The 21,102-nt window shown below is 41.0% G+C and overlaps 1 protein-coding gene across 2 annotated transcripts in view; it reads left to right on the top strand.

Annotated features, from left to right (window-relative positions):
- The window catches only part of mlnr (motilin receptor), a 63,268-nt gene that overhangs the window by 10,271 nt on the left and 31,895 nt on the right, over positions 1-21,102 (top strand). Inside the window, exon 3 of one of the 2 annotated variants that reach the window (XM_039746512.1) lies at positions 13,632-13,803. In XM_039746512.1, coding sequence (XP_039602446.1) covers positions 13,632-13,803 — 172 coding nt within the window. Of the gene's footprint in view, positions 1-13,631; positions 13,950-21,102 lie in introns of those variants that run through there. The other variant, XM_039746511.1, reaches the window with a different exon arrangement.

Raw genomic sequence — 21,102 nt, forward strand, 5'->3', positions numbered from 1 at the left:
ATGATAAATAGATAGACATGAAAGGCTATATAATATAGATAGATGATAGATAGATAGACATGAAAGACACTATATAATAGATATGAGAGGCACTGTATGATAGATAGATAGATAGATAGAAGGGCACTATACAGTATAATAGATAGAAAGACACTATATGATAGATAGATAAATAGATAGAAAGACACTATATGATAGATAGATATGAGAGGCACTGTATGATAGACTGATAGATGAATACACACCAGAGTGACTAAAATGGAAGAAAATTAAAAGGAAAGAAAACTTCTGACTTGTGAATCCCAGTCACATTGAGGCATTATGCAATCGTATTGCTTGTTGGTATGAAGGAGCCCCCCCACTGTGTTTCTTGACTCACTTCTACTAAATAATTCAGCTGAAAGTCCTCAGTGTTGTGTCAGATGGAGGATGTGCAGCTTTGTTCATAATGACACTCAGTTTTGTTTTCATTCTCTTCTTTTCTACGACCTCCAGGGGGTCCAGAGTGTGTCCCTTAAAGGTGCCTGCCTTTTTAATTATCCTGCTGATTCGGTGGGCCTCTCCTTGATATGATGTTACGAGCCCAGCACACCACAGTGTTGAAGATCACACTGACCATCACAGAGTTGTAGAAGATGTGAAGGATGTCACTTCCCATACTAAAGGATCTCAGTCTTTTAAGGAAGAAGAGCCTGCTGTGCCATTTCTTCTATAATTCCTCTTTATTCTGAGACCCTTCCAACCTGTCACTGATATGGACCCCTAAGTACATGTAGGAGTTCACCACCTCTACATCCTCTTCCTGAACAGTGACCGGATTTATTGGCTGTCTGGTGTGGCGGAAGTCAATAGCCAGTTGTTACACTGTTTATGGCAAACTCGTCTCAGTCATCATAATCAAACATTTCCAATTTTTCTTTATTTGCTCGATGCAATTTCTTATGTAAGCAAAAAAAAAAAAATAGGAAAATGTCTTTTTGGACTATGTGATATTGTCTTTTGGCCCAGTGTTGCTAGACTGTTTCCGGGTAGCTTGGTCAGGCCCTTGAACTTCGCTCCTTTCTCTCCAGACCTTTGCACAGGTGCAGATCTTGCAAGTTCTGCTCTTTAAGTGCTTCAGTGGCTGCACCAGTGATGGTGTGGGGGTGTCGTATTGCAGGGGGTCACTGTTAATGCTATCAGTTATTTTATGTTTTACACGGAACACATTTCTTATCTCAGTGACTTAGCAGACTCTTTGACCATCCACTCTGAGTGAGGGAAAAAAAACAAACCTGTGGTTTAGCATTAAGTAGGCCAGGTGGGGTCCGAATTGTTCACCCCAAAAACTTCAGAAGCATAGCTTGACTGGCCAGTCCCAACATGACTGGGGTCTCCTGAAGCTCAGTGGAGTAACAGATTGCATTTGCACATGACGTCAGAAGAAAAGGTTTGTGGAGAGTGACTTGGATGGTGAGTGGGTTTAAACAAATAAAAAGTTGGCAGCTATTGTGTACAGCCCATGATAGAGTAAAAGATGAGAATAGCAACCTGGTAATCAAATGGATGTTTATTTGGGTTTTGAATTTTGAGATCAGAGGAAGCCTGTCGGGATCAGGCTTAAGATTTTTATTTATTTATTAATTTTCTTTCTACTATTTGTTCCTTGATCTTTAAAAATGATTTACATATAGAGTGGTCCAGATCTAATTGTGCAATTTTCATTACGCTATAACTTATTAAGTTTATTACATAGAAAATCACCCGAAAAAAATCCCGGACTATCGAGAAGTATGCGAACTGACGACATGAAGAATCGTCTTTGTGCCGAACTGGAATCGTCCCCACATAAACGAAAGTCATCCAGATGATCTGGGTCTGCATAATTAGATCTGGACCACCCTGTACAGTCCCTGGTATTTTGAAGGTCAAGGAAACTACTGATAATTATGGATGTTTTGCTTCCATGTATGAGTCACGTTCTTCCACTGCTCTGTGTTGTTTTACTTATGAGTGCCTCCATTTTGGGTTAGTTTGGATAACGGCCGCTATGCCATTGCTAGGCTTGATGACCAGGAGTGTGTGATGTGTGACGCCAAAGATCAGCGTCTTACACTTCCTTGTCGTCCAAGATTAGGATTCACAAATGAATAGCCTTTAGCATCTTCCTTATTGTTTATTTCGGAGTCTGAGTACCCTCTGTCTATGAATCACATATCCCATTTTTTTTGCTGAGGCTCACAACTTACTGCTCTGTCCTTTGACAAGGATTCTGGCTGCATGTCATGATCTTTGCTTATTTAAATTTAGTCTTCCCGTTTACAAACCCTACTTAATTTCAGATCTGTCTGTGTCATTTCCTGAATCCATTCTCTCTCTTTCTCAGATCTGTTGTGCAAGCAGTACAGAGATATCCGGAAAGTGTCTGCCTAAAGTATGTAGGTCATGTGCAGTTACAACATGTTATGGTCATTAAAACTCAGGAAATCTCAAAAGTGACGGCCAGGTGATGGGCATGTTGTTTCAATCTAACGAAAATGGTGTGAGACCTCCAAAACTAACCGTACGGGAGGCCAGGATTTTCACTGGTTAGCCCAGAAGAGACTCTCTCTACACCAAGATTCTGCCTACAGGCCCACAGTGGGGAAAACTGGATTATCAGTTTCAAAATATAAAGAGATATAACAAATATAAACAGATATTTCAAAATGTAGTGAGAAGCCCACCAAGGAGGAGGATGACCATAAACCCCAAGCTTGTGCACAAAAGATTTTATTTAACAAAATCAAAGAATACAGCAACATGCAAAAAAGGAGTGAATCTTAAGAGAAAAATTCCAAAAAATACATTCCGAATGGAAAATCCAAGAACAAGAGGAGAAAGTAATCAAAAACTAGAGAATCCAGCAGAAATGCAATGATTTCCTACTCCTGAGCCTCACCTCAGCAAACTTAAATAGCCATAAGGAGGGCTCAAGAGTGGTTTCCATCAAGGTGGGCCAAACACAATTACAAAATCATAGACAAACATAAGAGAAATTACATAAAAAAATGAAAAATAATCATTTATTCATTAATTGTCCACCGCGTATCTGAAGCCAGGTCGTGGAGAAGCAATGAGGCCCACATGTCCCCTTCCCCAGCCACACTTGCCAACTCATGCTGTATGAGGTAATATTGAAACTGATTTATTACTTATTTTTCATTAATAGATATTCAATTGCTAATTATTGAATACTACTCTATTTGATATACTTAAAAAATATTATGTTTAGGAAAATTTAACAACAGTTAGTCACAGACCCTCCGTCACTAATACACATCAGTCAACGCCATTTTCACATCAGTTGACTTTCAATGTGGTCTGTTTTTAACTCTTAGTGCTGTTAAAAACACATATTTTATGTCATTTAACTAACATATAATAAAAATAATAATAATACGTTTTATTTAAAATGTCTTAACACTCAAGTTCACCTTACAATTAAATTAAGCAACAGTAATGAGATATAAAAACAAAGAAGGCAGTAAAATCAAATAGCAATAAGGTACAAAGGTAATAGCAGGCAGTAACAGTGTTAAATTCACAATTGGTTTGCCAGTTTGATGGCAGTTTTAAAATGTGTTATTGAGTCGAGTTGACGGATTTGAGAGGGAAGAGAATTCCAGAGTTGAGGAGCACAACGAGAGGACGCTCGAGCTCCCATAGAACAGAGTTTGACGTGTCGGACAGAAAGTAGAGCTGCAGATGAGGATCTGAGTGAGTGAGAGGAGTGCAAGTCTGGAGGAGATCAGTGAGGTTTAGGGACGAGGGAGTTTGTGGAGAGCTTTAAATGTTAAGAGCGGTATTTAGTATTGTATTCTGTAGTTAACAGGGAGCCAGTGAAGTTGAGAGAGAATCAGTGTAATATGTTCAGTGGATTTAGAACAGCAGGTTATTATCCTGGCAGCAGAATTTTGAAGAAGTTGTAAGCGATGGATACGTTTTTGTGGGATGGCAGATAGAATATCCATCCATCCATTATCCAACCCGCTATATCCTAACCACAGGGGTTTGCTGGAGCCAATCCCAGCCAACACAGGGCACAAGGCAGGAAACAAACCCCAGGGCCAGAGAGAATAGCATTACATCAATCAATGCATGAGGTGACTACGCCAATAACCAATACTTCAGTACTGAGCTGTGTAAGAACAGGACGAAGTCTAGAAATGTTTTGGAGATGGAAGAAGGCAGTCCGAGAAACATTACTTATATAGGAAGAAAAGGAGAGGTTACTGTCTAGAATAACCTGGGAAGAAATGTTTGTGTTAATATTGTTAATTAAAATGGAAGGATGATTAACCTTAACAAGTATAGATTTAGAACCAAAGAGGAGCACCTCAGTTTTATTGCTATTTAATTGGAGAAAATTGTGAGTCATCCATGTCTTTATCTCTTGGAGATATGCCATAAGAGTATTTGGAGGGAAACCTGAAGTGGATTTAGTAGTTAGATCTAGCTGTATGTCATCAGCGTAACAATGAAATTTAATACCATGGTGTCAAAAGATATGACCTATTGGGAAGACATAAATGAGAAAAAGAAGCAGCCCCAAAACAGAACCCTGTGGAACTCCCTGAGTAACGACTGGATTCTCAGACTTAAAACTCTTTACTCAAACAAATTGCATCCTATCAGTGAGGTAGGAAGAAAACCACTGGAGATCAAGGCCACACACTCCAAAACTAGCTAGTCATTTCAAAAGTATCTGATAAGATATGGTGTCAAATGCGGAGCTGAGTTCAAGAAGTACAACAATTGATAAAAGTCCCATGTCAGCTGCCTGGAGAAGATCATTTGTGATTTTGACCAGGGCAGTTTCTGAGCTGTGTTTACATATGGAATTGCCTTTTGTTATCGCTGTTACTTTTGAATATGACTCATTGTTACAAAACTTTCATTTCTAAAAACATAACAACTTCCTCTTGGATGCAGTAAATTAAAAACGTGAAATGCTCCAAATTTCAAATCAGTCAGTCGCCAAACACACCTGAATATTACACCATGTCTACATTGTCAGTCTTGTTAGTAACTGAAAATCACATGATTGCACAGACTCTGAACAAGACAGCAGAGATTTTAAAAGAACATGAATAAGAGATGAGATGTGGTCGAAAAAACAGGCAACAGTCGTAGCCAGAAAAGACTGACGGTCAGGCGTCAAATTTTGAAAGCAAACCAAAAGCAAAGTCTACAAAACTAGAAAAATATTTGTCTGTAAAGAGGAAAAGAAACAATAGAATAAAGCAACACTTACCACACAGGAATGCTAATGTTGAATGTTCCAGAATAGAAAGTGCTACCCAGAGCTCCAGATAACATCACACATCACGTACTCTCGAGCAATTCTGAGAAGGAACGCTAGAAAACGGTGATGCCTGACTTATATATTGTGATGGATGTCCGGCAAGAGTTGCCGGCCCTCACCCCCAGGCCGCCAGGAGGAGCTCTCCGGACACCATGGACGTGCCCCGAGTTCCAGCAGGGCCTCATGGACTTTGTAGTTTTTATACACAGCCCTGCTGGATACCTTGGGGACCACAAGGAGTCGCTGTAGCGAGGCTCGTAGACTCTTATGTGCCCAATAACCTGAAAGTGCGTCCTGGTCACGTGAACGGGAGGAATGACGTACTTCCACGTTGAAGAGAAAGACTTTTACCCTGACCCGGAAGTGGTAAGGACTTGTGGACTGTAGGGCAGGAACACCTCCGGGTCATGGGGTATTAAAGGACTCTGGGAAAGCCCAGACACTGAGCTAAGTTGGGAGGCAGGCTGGCTAAGCGTCTAGGAGTTTGGAGGATTGGATTATTGTGTATTTAATTATTGGAGTATTTGGGAGTGGAGGGTGCTTTGTGCACTTATTATTATAATAAATCAATTATTTGGACTTTTATCTGGTATCTGATGTGTGGTCTGAGGGTACAAGGCTGCTAGAAAACCCTAATCTGTCACAATATATATATATATATAGTGGCGAGGGCTTACGCCTCCTCCAGACTACAAGGGGGTGACTGCCCTGGTGGATATGGGGACCACGGGATCAGAGCTGAGAAGCTCATCCCTATAGGGGCCTGTGGCCAAAGCCTGAGGAGCCCTGGCCCTCAGCACTTCTGCCACATCCAGAAGTGCTGGGGGGGAAGAAGACCAGGGACACCTGGAGTGCTTCCGGGTACGCAGCCGGTACTTCCGCCACACTTGGGATTGCCGGCGGAAGCTAATCGGGAGGCACCTGGAGCACGTCTGGGTGTGTTTAAAAGGGGCCGCCTCCCTCCATTCGATGGCTGGAGTCGGGAAGAAAGCAAGACGGAGCTCGGGAGGAGAGGAGTGGAGGCGGACCAGAGAAAGAGAGGCGTTGTGAGGCCTGGACTTTGGGGGTGTTTTGTGGTTGTGTGCTTCACCTTGTAAATAAACGTGTTGTGGTGCTTAAAAGATGTCTGCCTGTCTGTGTCCAGGCTGTGTTCCACAATATATATATTGATTAAAAATGACACTACAGTAAGTCCTACTTATTAAATATTGAATAAAGCAAGAAATAGACATGGAAATTATATTTCTCGAGGTCCAAAACCCAATATTCCTCATAAACATGTAATCATATTTCGTGAGGAAGCCAAAAAAAGTTTAAAAAATAGCTTATTATAACATACAATCATAGTTTGATTGTTTTGCACTGTTTCTGTTGATTTATGTTTTTAGGAGAATGTGCTTCGTCTAATTTAAACTTTAATAACTTAAAGGATAAACAATTTGGTCCCAGTGAGCAGTCGCTCAGGACTCTGCCTCCGTCTCTTTCACGTCTGCATAAAGACAAGATGGCTGCAAACCAAACCCTCCAAGTCGGTAAGAAATTTCCAATCAAGCAATTAGTGAAACAATTCATGTGATATGAAATATGCAGAGTTTTGTTTTGCAAAAAAGTTTTTGTCAAAAAAATGGTATTTCTCAAATAATGAAATTCATGCCATTCCTTGTCTGGGAGCGTTCGTCTTCCTGTGCTATTTCTGTATTACCTGCCTGTCAGTTAGTGTTTTAGTTCTCTCTGACTCATTTTCTGTCTTGTGTAGATATGCAGTTGGGCTGCTAAGCCCGCGTTGTGGTTGTTCTAGTAGTGTGATGCCCGCTTTGCCAATTATGATGACATTCTTGGCAGTCACAATCCTTAAGATGTGTTGGAGACAGGAGCAACACTTGGAGCGTGGATATCGTCACCCTTATCTGCAGAAATCAAGAGACACTAGGTGCTGGGTGCATGTTCCATTTGTTCACTTTCCCTGCAGAGTGGCAAAGTGTGCAGAAAACACAGTTTATTGTGGCTGGAAACAGATTGTCATAGGCAGGCTAAACGTCAGAGCACCAGTTGGGTGACCCCATTTAATATTAACAGAAATACAGCCGCATAGCTGCCAAATGAACACAAAACTATGGCTGTGTTTAGTTACAGAATCTTGTGGCTTGGGATTCACATGTCCTGTCCACCTCTTCCATCAGTCCCGGTCTGCTGCTTGGGTCCCTGGTTGCTTGGTTTTTATAGCACTAGCTCCAAAAGGGGTGGAGACTTCTACATGGCACGGGGAGGAGCTATTCATCTTCCTTCAATGCTACGGGGGAAACAGGTGATACTTTTAGTGTCAGCACCCCCTCTCGTCCCAGGATGGAATTACTTACCTCACCAGGGCCAGGAAGGTTCCCAGGTGTACAGGCACCAGTAATACATGGCTTGGTGTGCTTTTTGTGGAAATTATGTAGCTTGCCATATTTTTAAAATAAAGCACTGCATTCTTCTGCGGTGACGTGAATGAGGGTGATAAAATAGGATTGATTTGACGGAGTTGCAGTCGATTACTTGTGTAGCTGCCAATGAAATGGAGATAAACACAGAGGTGTGACCAGGGCTTTAGGGAGCAATATTCCATGCTTTATGATCCCCCAAAAAACAGAAAAAGTCTTAAAATTATTTTTTTAATTGCAGTTTCACAAATGTAATTTGATTCCTTTGCTCATTGCTATTCAGGTTCTCCATGTGAGGATGTGAAATTGAGGGGCGAAGCCATGAGTGACTTCTCACCAGCAAACATTTGGGAGCGTGTATGGGATTGGTCAGGGGAGAGAGTGACAGAGCCTGTGGCTGTGTAATATGAGGCCCACCCAGCTCACAAAGTTAGAGGGCCAGTAACTTATATAGATTTGACCGGTTCAGCCCAATAGGCCCCACTGGTTGGGGGGATTTCTTAACTACATGTCCAAATCCTGAGAAGCACCAGGGTCTTCTTGTATTTCGTCATTTATCATGGAGAGTGAGACCAGCAACCTTGCACAGGAACTTCATCTTGTACTCGTGATCTCAATGTTTTGGTCCCAGAGTTCAAGACCATAAGTGAAGATGGAAGCATAGACTGACCAGTAGATTTAGATGTACATTCCAAAGTGTTTGGTCTTCTATAACATTTACAAAGCCTCATGATTATTTTCGAACAAGCTTAGAGTTCACATCTATACTAGGCTGATTCCAGGATTACAGGCCTTTACAGTTTAAGTACAAGGAGACATGACTGAGTTGTTTCAAATTAATGAAGGGAATTAGCCCAGTGGATCAAGACGGTGACTTTAAAATGAGTTTATCAAGAACACAGGGACACAGTTGGAAACTTGTTAAGGGTAAATTTTACAAAACATTAGGAAGTTTTTCTTTACACAGAGAACCACAGACACATGGAATAAGTGACCAAGTAGTGTGCTAGACAGTAGGACTTTACGGACCTTCAAAACTCAACTTGATGTTATTTTGGAAGAATTAAGTGGATAGGACTGGCGAGCTTTGTTGGGCTGAATGGCCTGTTCTCGTCTAAATCTTTCTCATCTTTTAATGTTCAGACATTGCAAGTACTGTATGTGAGGAGCCAATGGCAAACCTGACAGCATCAGATACAGAGCGGGAGCCAGTCCTGAATGGGATGGCACCAACCCACAACCACTGATACCAGAGGCAGCTTAGAGTAAACTAGGCTGATTCTAGGACTACAGGCCTTCTCAGTTTGACACCTTCGAGGCAGATGTCAACATATCATAGAACGACATGTATGAGTGTCTTCACACAGCTGCTGTCCAATACACAAACGCATTCAGTGCTTCAGTCAGCTTATGCTGGTACACCACTTTTGTTTTTGATCTCCAGATCGCTTTCATCAATATCAGAGTCCGATTAAGCAATAATATACAAAACGTTGTCTACAGAGTATATTGCTTTGCACCTTCATTTTGCTCTTTCACCAGATCTGCCTTTAGCTCGGGCGGCCGGCAGCTTCTGTGCTGTGCATTCCTGCTGGCATCCGAATAAAATATTCAACCCTCAAAGAGTTAAGCAAAAGACATGATTGAGCTTTTTTAAATTATGAATTAGTGGAATTAGTCCACTGGATTGAGACGGTGACCTTAAAATGAGTTCATCCAGAACACGGTGACACAATTTCACACAAACATTACTTGTGCGTGACAGAGCACGTGTAAACACGCAGGTGTGGATTGCGGCCTTCAAAATGAGGAAGTTTTTATTCATACAGGGAACCATAGACACTTGGAATAAGCGACCAAGTAGCTAAACGGAAGGACTTTAGGGACTGTCAAAACTTGACTTGATGTTATTTTAGAAGAATTAAGTGGACAGGACTGGCGAGATTTCTATGAATAGCAGAAATAGTTCAGCCAAACATCCCAGTAAAAGAGAGCAATTACAATTTGATTAACAGAAACTATTCATAACAACAGAAGAACATGATCATTTAAATTAAGATAAGGTCAGTTGACAAAGGAGGCAAGGCAAACAATAAAAAAGCACTCTGTACTCCTCCTCGGTGAGATGAGCGACAGACATGCGTCAAATAGCATTCATTTTACGTGTGTTTATATGACAGTTGAAGAAAAGAGCACGTGTGAACACGCCGCTGTGGTTTAGTCTTTAGGGAGTAGTATTCCTGGCTTTTCAGACAAAAAATATCCTTAGACCCTCCAGAAATCTTTTCTAGTGAGACTGGGGGCTTTGTCCGCTGCTCGCTTCGCTCGCCAACCCCTGGCCCTGCGCTATGTGCTAGCCTCTTTGGATACAATACCTCTTCTTTAATTGGGAACTTGAAGTGAGGAATTTATAAGAGCTGAGAGAGCAGGAACTGTGTCTGTCAAAAGCGTTCACATGAATAAGATGTGAGTGGACCGTGGTCTTGTTTGAAAATGGTTGAGAGGAGGGTGTGACTTGAAGAAAATCTCATGGCCAAAGTCTCGTCTCGTGGGACTTGAAATTATCTCTTCAAAAAGTCTTGTCTCGTCGCAGGATTTTTTTTTTATATAATAGAGAGATTTCTGTTTCATGATTGCTGTCTTCGAAATGAATTTTTCATAAAACTGTACGTGAACTGAGACTTGCCTGTTTCGATCCTCACTACTGCCTGGCAGTGCAAAAGTGTCACTAAAGCTAGAAGACAACCAGAAGAACAGACAAGGCTCAGTGAGAGTTTCGATAGGCCGGGGATGGGCTCTTCAGCTTGGATTCAAACCCTGGGCAGATCTTTCTACAGCTTTAGTAAGCTGATTGTGAAATCGTGAAGCCACAGGTTTAATATTTACTGATTCATTGTGTGACCCTGAGTGAGCCTCTTAACAGGTCTGTGATCACTTTTCATTATTTTAAGGGGAGGTTGACTCTCTGGGAAGATAAAAAATGTCCTTCTTTTAGCTCTGGATCTCATAACGCTTGCCTTCCCGAGTCATGCGCCATTCAATTTAAAACAAACCAATAAAGAAGATCATTTTGCACTTTCAATTCCAGTGAGCCTTTTAGCATAAAGAGTACAGTAAGCAGATGAAAAATTAAGCTTACTGTACATTTGCTTAACGTCTTGTGATTTCAGGACTGGATGTTTGGATTTTTTATTTTAAACAGTGCTGCTCAACATCCGCCTTTTGCATTCATCATCCGAGATTATTACAGAGAGTTCCACCGTCCGGTTGTGTTCAGGAGCGGGAATGTTTTATTTCAGGATGTGCCGCACCGTACCAGAGGCAGTCTGCTTTGTTTTAGAGACCTGAGACCTCCAGTAGACACCCAGCACTTCATCTCAGGGTTACTGCGGCTCAGACATTCACGCTTTTCACATTCTGTACTGTTCTGCTGGGGTTGAAGTGATAATGGGGTGGCACAGGACTTGTGGGAGAAGTGATAAAACTCATGTCTGTATGGAAAGACGAAAACTTCTAAAGTGACCTTGTGCCCTGGGAAAGCATCCTGCATGAAGGTTTGGCTGTGTGACGAGTGTTACATCAAACATTAAAAGGGCTCTGGTCACCCGATGCAGGGTACAAGGCCATGCTGTCTTCTTTGTCATGGAAATGCTACTAAATATTAATGAGCATTCACTAGACTGCCAGGTTTTAAAAATGTGCTTTTTTATAAGTACTGTCTACACAGTAGTAGTAGTAGTAGTAGTTGTTACATTGTCACGCGTACAGAGAAATTATAACCTGCCTGTCTGACTGACATGAAACACATCACCACCTCGAGAAACAAGAATGTGTTAAAATACACAATTTAATGGAAAACACACATCTGCTTACCTGAGGTACTACTTACTCCTGATTCTCTATCACTTGTGCTATTTGATTCGGGTCCCTGTAGCCGTGTAGAAAAACTGAGCAGGTGTCCGCTAACTTTATAATGGCACCACCAGTCAGCTAGAAGTAGTCCTAGAAGTGCCTGGCATGTGGGCCACATGGGCATCATGTTGTGCTTGAACTGCTGGACTGCATCTGGAGGGTGCAAAAGGTTCATATGGAGCCCCAAACATGGATTTGATTAATAGATAAATATGGGAGGCACTTTATGACAGCTTGACAGATATGATAGGCACTGTAAAAAAGACAGATACTGTAGATATGAGAGACACTACTAGATAGACAGATACTGTAGATGGATATGAAAGGCACTATGTAACAGAGAGATAGGAAAGGTGCTATATAATAGATAGTTATGAAAATCACTATATGACAGACAGACAGATATGAAAATCACTACATAATAAACAGATAGATAGGAAAGGCATTAATTAATAGTTAGATACGATAAATACCATATGATAGATAGATAGATGGATATGAAAGGCATTATGTAACAGAGAGATAGGAAAGGTGCTATATAATAGATAGATAGTTATGAAAATCACTATATGAAAATCACTACATAATAGACAGATAGATATGAGAGAGAGAGAGAGAAAGGCTCTATATAATAGATATATATGAGAGACAGACAGACAGACAGACAGACAGACAGACAGACAGACAGACAGATAGATAGATAGATAGATGTGAAAATCACTACATAATAGACAGATAGATATGAGAGACACTACTAGTTAGATATGATGGATATGAAAGGCTCTATATAATAGATATATATATGAGAGATACAATATGATAGATAGATAAATAGGAAAGGCACTATATAATAGATAGACAGATATGAAAATCACTGTACAACAGATAGATAGCTACTGTAGATAGATAGATAGGAAAATCACTATGCAATAGACAGCTATGAGGGGAACTATATAAATGGTAGATAAACAGATACAAGAGGCACTCTATAATAGATTGATAGATCTAAAAGGCGCTGTATAATAGATAGATTAATAGATATGGAAGAAAGTAAATAATAGATATGAGAGCTACTATATAATAGACTGATGTGAAAGGCACTAAATAACACATATATAGAAGGAGAGATATGAAAGGCACCAACTAATGGATGTATAGATGGACAGATAGACAGACAGATAAATATATATGAGAGGCAATATATAACAGATTGGTATGAACAGCAAAATATATTAGACAGTAACGAAAGGGACTAAATATTAGATATATGGTGTAAGAGAAGAACAGGACAAATGTCAAGGGTTGGTATCCAGAGGTGAACCCCCTTTAACTGGCAGATCTAGCACCAAAAGGAAAAAAAACAAAAACGATGCTGTTTTCCAACACTGCCATGATGAATTGTGTGTTTTCGGACTGACTGGCTTCTTCTGCTGTAGTTGGCTCTTATACGTGTCCCTGGGCAGAAGAGGCAGAATTTGCGGGGGACTGGTGGGAGTGACATCAGATGTTTCTGGCATTGTTTCCTTCCTGATGTCATCCTACTTTTTATGACACATAAGTAGGATGAGGCCACATTCTAATGGCAGGTCGCAGGGGTTGATTTGCGCACACACACACCAACCTAATTAGGAATCTGCCAGCTGAGCTAAAGTGCACACATTTGGAGTACAGAGTAGCAGGAGGACATGCAGACTCCATTTGAACTTGTGGGTTCAAACCCTGGTACCGACACGCTGTGACCATGAGCAAGTCACTTCACCTTGTGAAAGAAATTTAACTTATTGTATCTCAAATTTTGTAAGTTACCTTTGATGTGGGCAACAGCCAAATAAGTATATGTAAATCTGCAATGACTGGACACAGGGGTCTCGCCAAGGGGGCTGCATGTGTGAGGCAGCAGTGCTAACCGCAGCACTCGACTCAGTCTAGTAAAATGGATGACGCTGTACTCATGTGCTCTTTTTGCCTTACAGCTGTTGTCGTCTTGGCCTTTGCCATCTGCTGGCTGCCCTTCCACATCGGCAGATACCTCTTCATGCACGTTCAGAGCTACTACGAGATGACACTGAGCCAGTATTTCAACATGGTGTCAATGCACCTCTTCTACCTGAGTGCTTCTATCAACCCTGTCCTTTACAACCTCATGTCCAAGAAATACCGAGCGGCCGCCTACCGGCTCCTTCTGCACAAGAAGTCCAGCAAGAGGGCTTTGTTTGGCACCCGGGAAGATCCTGAGGGTTTCACAGAGACCAGCACAGGGATATGAAGAAAAAAAAATAATAAAGTTAAAATTCTGTGAACACTTGTAAGATAAAAAAAGGACAAAAAAAAAATAATTTTAGACTTTGTGACTTTTTGACTTCTTTTTCTTATTGTTACTGACGTACTACTGAATTTAAAACATGAAGATCTAGCGGAAGGAGGACCTCAGGAAATGGGATGTGCTGCTGCAGGTAAGGGTCACCTCGTCCGGGGTTTTGTCACCTCATTGAAGTATTCATTTGTGGACGTACGTGAGGAATATTTAAAAGTAGATCTTCAGCCACCTCTAGGGCCTCAACTGGAGTCTGGTTGTGGCACAAACTTCTTTAACTTTATCAAAACCAGCGGACCACGCAGACCTACCGTCCTCAAATTAAAACCAAGTTCAAGATAAGGAGGTGTTGGCACTTGTTGTTTTCTTATAGATACTTGATCCTCTAGAAGTTGTAATGCATTTTATTACTTTCTCTTGAGAGCGCGAATTCTGAACACGTATTACCCAATCTTCTCGATTGTCGGTATATATTTTTCCATCTCTGTTCGGTGTCCTTGCTACTTCTTTCATTTCCTCCAGAAGTTACAATATGGTGGCTCATGTGAAGCTACCTGAAGTTGGGCTTGCGGGGAGCCTGCAAGTTAAGCGTAAAGGAGCTGTTTTGGCGGTTAGCTCTTTGTTTTGTGACACGCTTTGCCATAAACACATGAGCACAGGTCATTAATAAAATTGGATTTCCGATGACCAATAAATGTAATAATAGAAAGTTGCTTTTATAAACATGTTTTAGAAGGTAACGGAAGGAATCTTTCGAGTAGGGATTGTGTGACACAACACAACACAATCAACACAACACCTTCCGTAGAAAGAAAACTACACTCTCCGTCCGCGTAAGAACTCGCACACAATTCTCAGTTCTGATCAACTCTTTGACGATCTTCTCAGTTACTGGCATGCATTTCTCTGTCTTAATCTGTATTCCAGACTTGACGTTCAGCGGGTGACACTGCTCTTCTTCTTCTTAAAATTGTGTGTTCGTTGTCACGTCATCAGCCCCTGTGATTTGCTTGACACTCCACAGATGTGGCGGCTCCTCTTAAAACCAAACGACATGGAGGAAAGTAGATCACTTTGCCGTTATAAATATCACGACCACTAGTCATTTTGCTGAAGATGCTGCTACCTCAGATTTTTTACATTTTTAGAATATATCAAGTCCAAAGCTTTCATTGAAGTCTAAAGGCTCATTTATAGGCTACTTCTGCGTTAAGGCTATGCCTGCTATGTCGTCGAAAGCAGTTTATGTTTCGTTTCTACATCGCGCTCTGCTGCAGGCACCTGCTCGGACGTTAGTTATTGCTGTTTGTAGCACGCATGAAAAGTGAGTGATCCATTTCTTCATGCTTCACAGGAGAGAAAAACATAAAATACGAGCAGCCATTGCCCCGCAGAATTACCATTCCTCTTGCCAAACATTTTCCTCCGTAGGTGAACATATTTTTCCCTCACATTTTTCGACTTTTTCATACATTCACTGCCATCCAAATCATTGTTATCTGACGTTTTGCACCACAAATTGATTGCCATCTGATTGTCTATGTCAGTGGTGCCCAATGCGTCGATCGTGATCGACCGGTAGATCGTAAAGGTAATGCAGGTAGATCGTGTTGCATTAAAAAAATAAAAAATAAACGTTAGTCTATCGTATATCCTCCCTATTTGCCACTTGATTGACATACAGGACGGCCAGTCTGAGATCTCTTTTCTTGTAACACGATCAAACGCGCGAGCTACTGCAAAACACGGCCTGTGATCTCGTTAGCCTTCCAATTTATATCGACTAAAGAAAGGATTAAAAAAAATGTTTGGGAAGGGTATGGGCTGGATGAGGAATTGGAAGAGGATTTTTTTTTCTCACAATGTCGAAATCGAAGTGCGTTTGTCTGATCTGTCAGTCTATCATTGCTGTTCCAAAGAAGGAAAATGTGGAAAGGCACTTTCGAACTGTTCATAAAAACTACGAAACTGACGTCCTTCTGAAAAGCGATCAGAGAAAGAGAAGGGAGAGGGAACTAAAATCGCAGTTAATCAGACAGCCGTCATTTTTCACTCGGCTGAATTCAAAAGCTCCTTGACTGCATTATTTGACTTTACTTATTTATGCGAGTCAGCCTTTTCCCACATGAAGATTATTTAATCCAAATACTGTAGTGACCATAAATGTATTGAATTGTTATTGTGCCATAAAGGTTATTCAGTTATGCAAGGTACAACAACATACATTTTATGTATAAAGTATACTCAGTATGTGTATATATATATATATATATATATATATATATATATATATATATATATATATATATATATATATATATATATAAAATTTTTAATGTAGGTACTGTAGATCATTTCGACCTGGTCATTTTAAAAGCAGCTCGCAAGCCAAAAAAGTGTGGGCATCCCTGGTCTATGTAGTGTTGTGATGAGCCATCATAAAAATGTGTTGCAGTCGGGTGCAGGAATGTCAGTTCTGAGACATGAAGAAATTTTGGGGCACCAACCGGGTCGTCCCTTTAAGGATAAGGCAAAACCAAAAAAAAGATCCGTAAAATGCTCTTCAGCTTATGTCCCGTATGCAGGAAAACACAGAAAACTAAATGATAGGGTGGGCTGGATAGTCTCGTCACTTCTAGCAGAGCTCCGCCTGGCAGGTCGCTTGAGCCAGTAATGGCACCACCTTCAGAGACGCCCAGGGTTTAATGGCAGCTGGAACAGAAGGGGCGACTTCTCGGCCCTGTGGAGACAGAACGAGATGACAGTGTTAGTAGCAGCGCCCCCTCTTGTCTCAGCGGGTTATTACATATCTCGACTGAGCCTGCGAGGAGGTTCTTCAACAAGCATGTGTGGCAGGGCATATTTTCTAACTTGTTCAACAAAGTTTTCCTTGCAGAATTGCAGAAGACAAGTTGAAATGCATTACCCAGTTCCACCTAAGGAGCTATATTTCTTGATTCGCATTCTGAAACAAAATTTTAGTAACCCCAAAAATTTTGTCAAAAGTTAAATTGTGTGAGAAAAAAATTTCCACTATCTCATTCCACAATCATTCATCCAACCCGCTATATCCTAACTACAGGGTCACGGGGGTCTGCTGGAGCCAATCCCAGCCAACACAGGGCACAAAGCTGGAAACAAACTCCGGGCAGGGTGCCAGCCCACCTCAGGGCACACACACACACACACACCAAGCACACACGGTACAATTTAGAATCGCCAATGCACCTAACCTGCACGTCTTTGGACTGTGAGAGGAAATCCACGCAGACATGCAAACTCCACGCAGGGAGGACCCAGGAAGCGAACCCGGGTCTCCTAACTGCGAGGCAGCAGCGCTACCCACTGCGCCACCATGCCGCTTCCACAATGATGGCATACCACAAAAAATTGTCAGCTTAAGTGAAGTTTGTTTTTAACAATTTTAAAAAGTACTGTGCCTGCTTGTATGGTTCGAAATGGTCCAAACGTGAAAGTAAAAGCCACTTTGAAATGCCAAAAATTTAATCTAAACAAATCTGCTGAATTTCTGACATAAAAAGACACTCAGAAGTGATTTGTTTTATTTCACATTCTTCACACTATTTTTACAGAGGTAAGCGCTGATTCCAATTAAATCGTGGTTGACGTTTTGTGTAAATTAGGAAGTAAAATAACATGAAACCACACACATGTCTGAAGTGTTTAGTACGAGATATTGCCCTGCGGTTGGATATTTCATTAGTATAAAAGGACAGCTTTTTTAATCTAAATACTGAACTCCAGAATCACTCACAGAAGAAAAACAGCAATTGCGGCATTTTTAGTCATCAATGATGGGTTCTTGGCCACAGTCAACAACAATATTTATTTCTAAAGCACATTTTCATACAAACAATGTAGCTCAAAGTGCTTTACATGATGAAGAAAGAGAAAAAAGACAAAATAAATAATTAAATTTAGGGAAAACTAATTAACATAGAATAAAAGAAAGGTCCAATGGCCAGGGAGGACAGAAAAAAGAAAAAAACTGGAGAAAAAAAAAGAAAATCTGTAGGGGTTCTGAGGCCACGAGACCACCCAGCCAACTCTAGGCATTCTACCTAACATTAATGACCTCAATCAGTCCTCATGGTATTCAGGGTTCACATGGAAGAACTTGATGATGGCGGTCATGTGGACCTCTGGTCTTTAATCCATCATGTAGGGACGTCACGGTGCTTTGATCAGGTTGTGGGGACGCAGATCAACCACCATAGAAAACCAGAAAAAGAACAGAAGAGAAAGTAGGGGTTAGTACGGATTTTAGAGCCACCATAAATAATAATGATAATTAATTGAACATACAGAGCATCAGGATTAAACTAAGATGAAGCTAAGAGAAAGCCATGTTAAAGTAATGAGTTTTTATCAGTTTTTAAAGTGCTCCACTGTATTAGCCTGATGAATTTCTATCGGTCAGCTATTCCATATTTTAGGTGCATAACAGCAGATGGCCGCCCGCCTCACCACTTCTTTTAAGTTTAGCTCTTGGAATTCTAAGTAGACCCTCATTTGAAGATCTAAGGTTAGGATCTGGAGTGTAAGGTGAAAGACATTCGGAGATATAAGATGGAGCAGATTATTGAAGGCTTTGTAAGCCATAAGCAGTATTTTGAAGTCAGTTCTGAATGACACAGGTAACCAGTGTAGTGACATTAAAACTGAAGGGATGTGCTCGGATTTTCTTTTCCTAGTTAGGATTCTAGCAGCTCCATTCTGCACTTGTTTTTTTTGGGGGGTCCTGAGAGGAGTGCGTTACAGTAATCTAGTCACCTAAAAACAAACGTGTGAACTCATTTTTCAGGATCTTGCAAAGTTATAAGGGGTCTAATTTTTTGTTATATTTCTTAAGTGGAAAAAATGCTGTCCTAGTAATCTGATTAATATGTGATTTAAAATTCAGGTCAGAGTCAATAATTACCCCTAAATTCTTTACTTCCATCTTGACTTTTAATCCTAATAGATCAAGTTTATTTCTAATTCCCTCATTATGTCCATTTTTGCCAATTACTACAATTTCTGTTAGCTGTTAAATGATCATTTTCTTTCTTCGGTTTGAGCAGCACTTTAGAGCAACGCAACGCACATTCTGATTGGTCAGGTTTATCAGCTCCATGGGTCATACTGGAGGTCAGTCCAGTTACTTCTGGGTCAAACACGGCCACATTACTGATAACTAGAATATCTCGGTGAATAATTCCAAACAAAAGAGAATGTCTCCTTGTTTTATACTTGGTGGCGAAAATTGGTTATGCTTTGGGTCTTTAATTTCTGCTTTTTTACGCTGCCGTCGTGTTAACGTCTCCCAGTGTTTTAGTGCTCACAATAATCATTGGGAATTTGTCCTTATCATACATAGAATAATGAAAGTCACACTTGCATGAAATGAGCTACAGGAAACCACAACCTCGGGGTGAAAAGTTGCCACGGAAGGAGACAGGCAATGAAGTAAAGAGAGCGGCAGGTCATTTGTTGAAATGGCAGAATCTTACAAAAAATAGGCTGTTTTTTTATTTTTTTGTGAAAACGGTATCGATATTCAGTTTATTTATGCAATCTCTGTATGTGGATCAATACAAAAGAATATTCTGGGATTAAAAATGGACACATTTGGTGACTTTTAAGGCTTTTGTTTTCATATTTTTCACAACATTTTAAGCCCTTTGAACAGGTGTGGTATTTTTGAAAATATATAAAAGGTACTAAAAACACATTAATGCACTCCAAGATAAAATATAACAAGTTTGACTTGAAAAAATACAAAATTTATTGTTTAAGCCAGATTTTCGATCGACAGACATGGCAGTGCTGCTCTAATAGAGGCTCATCTTGCAGACGGCCTGCTGCAGCAGCTAAAGAACTCGACCTCAAAACCCCAAGGTCGCCAGTTCAATTCCGCCCTTCACTGTGACGCTAAGCAAATCGTGTCACCTGCCTGTGTCACCCTGCATGTAATGAATACCAGGCCAACCTTAGAAATCTCCTTGGGTAAAGGTGTCAGCCTGATGTAGACTAATACAGGTCAAGTAGAACATTTTAATTCTGCCATTAGCCATGGCTGTCCTCCACTGTCACATTCTTGATTTATGCTGTGGGGCACAGTGGGATCTTCTGAAGGTAAATTTAAATATGCTGGAAAAAAATATGGCATTATGACATTGAACCTTAAATATAGGGTGGCATGGTGGCGCAGTGGTAGCGCTGCTGCCTTGCAGTTAGGAGAATTGGGTTTGATTCCCGGGTCCTCCCTGCGTGAAGTTTGCATGTTCTCCCCGTGTCTGCATGGGTTTCCTCCCACAGTCCAAAGACTAAATTGTCCCTAGTGTGTGCTTGGTTTGTGTGTGTGTGCCCTGTGGTGGGCTGGCGCTCTGCCCTGGGATTTGATCCTGCCTTGTGCCCTGTGCTGAATGGGATTGGCTCCAGCAGACCCCCGTGATATAGCGGGTTGGACAATGACTGGCTGACTGACCTTAAACACACTGCCCGGTCCACCTGCAGATGCGAGGAGATCAGCTGATTATGATCTCAATCTTATGAACACAATTCAATGGCTGGAAATTCATTATACGGAAAAAGGTCTCAAAATACCTGGATTGAAAAGAAAAGAGCAGGTGCATTTATTTTATAGTGCCTTTCTGCACAGCATAGTCTGTCCATAGATGGGGAGCCATTGTGAATGCTACTTTATGTCAACAATCTGGTGAAGGCAGTTCAAATAAATGACATACGGTTGGAAATTCCAGACAGAGGTAGCCAGAGGCTGAGCTGATAAGGAAGCAGCAGGTGCACATTTGTGCCAAACAAGAAAGATGCAGTGGGTTTTGGTGCCTTCTGTAGTGAGAAGTACTGCAGGATGGTTCACGATTTACAGCATAACTAGAGCATCATTGTTTGCAAAAGGAACCACGCAGGTGGTGACTGAACCATCAGCAGATAGTGTAGTGTCTTAGGCATCAGGTCACATGATCAGCCACAACTTTGTAACAAAGTGCCTTAAACAGCTCGCCACTACTATATACCATCCTGTCACCTTCCATTTATATACAGTGATCCCTCGCTACATCGCGCTTTGACTTTCGCAGCTTCACTCTATCGCAGATTTTAAACGT

Source organism: Polypterus senegalus, chromosome 2, assembly GCF_016835505.1.
Source record: "Polypterus senegalus isolate Bchr_013 chromosome 2, ASM1683550v1, whole genome shotgun sequence".
NCBI classification, from domain to species: Eukaryota; Metazoa; Chordata; class Cladistia; order Polypteriformes; family Polypteridae; genus Polypterus; species Polypterus senegalus.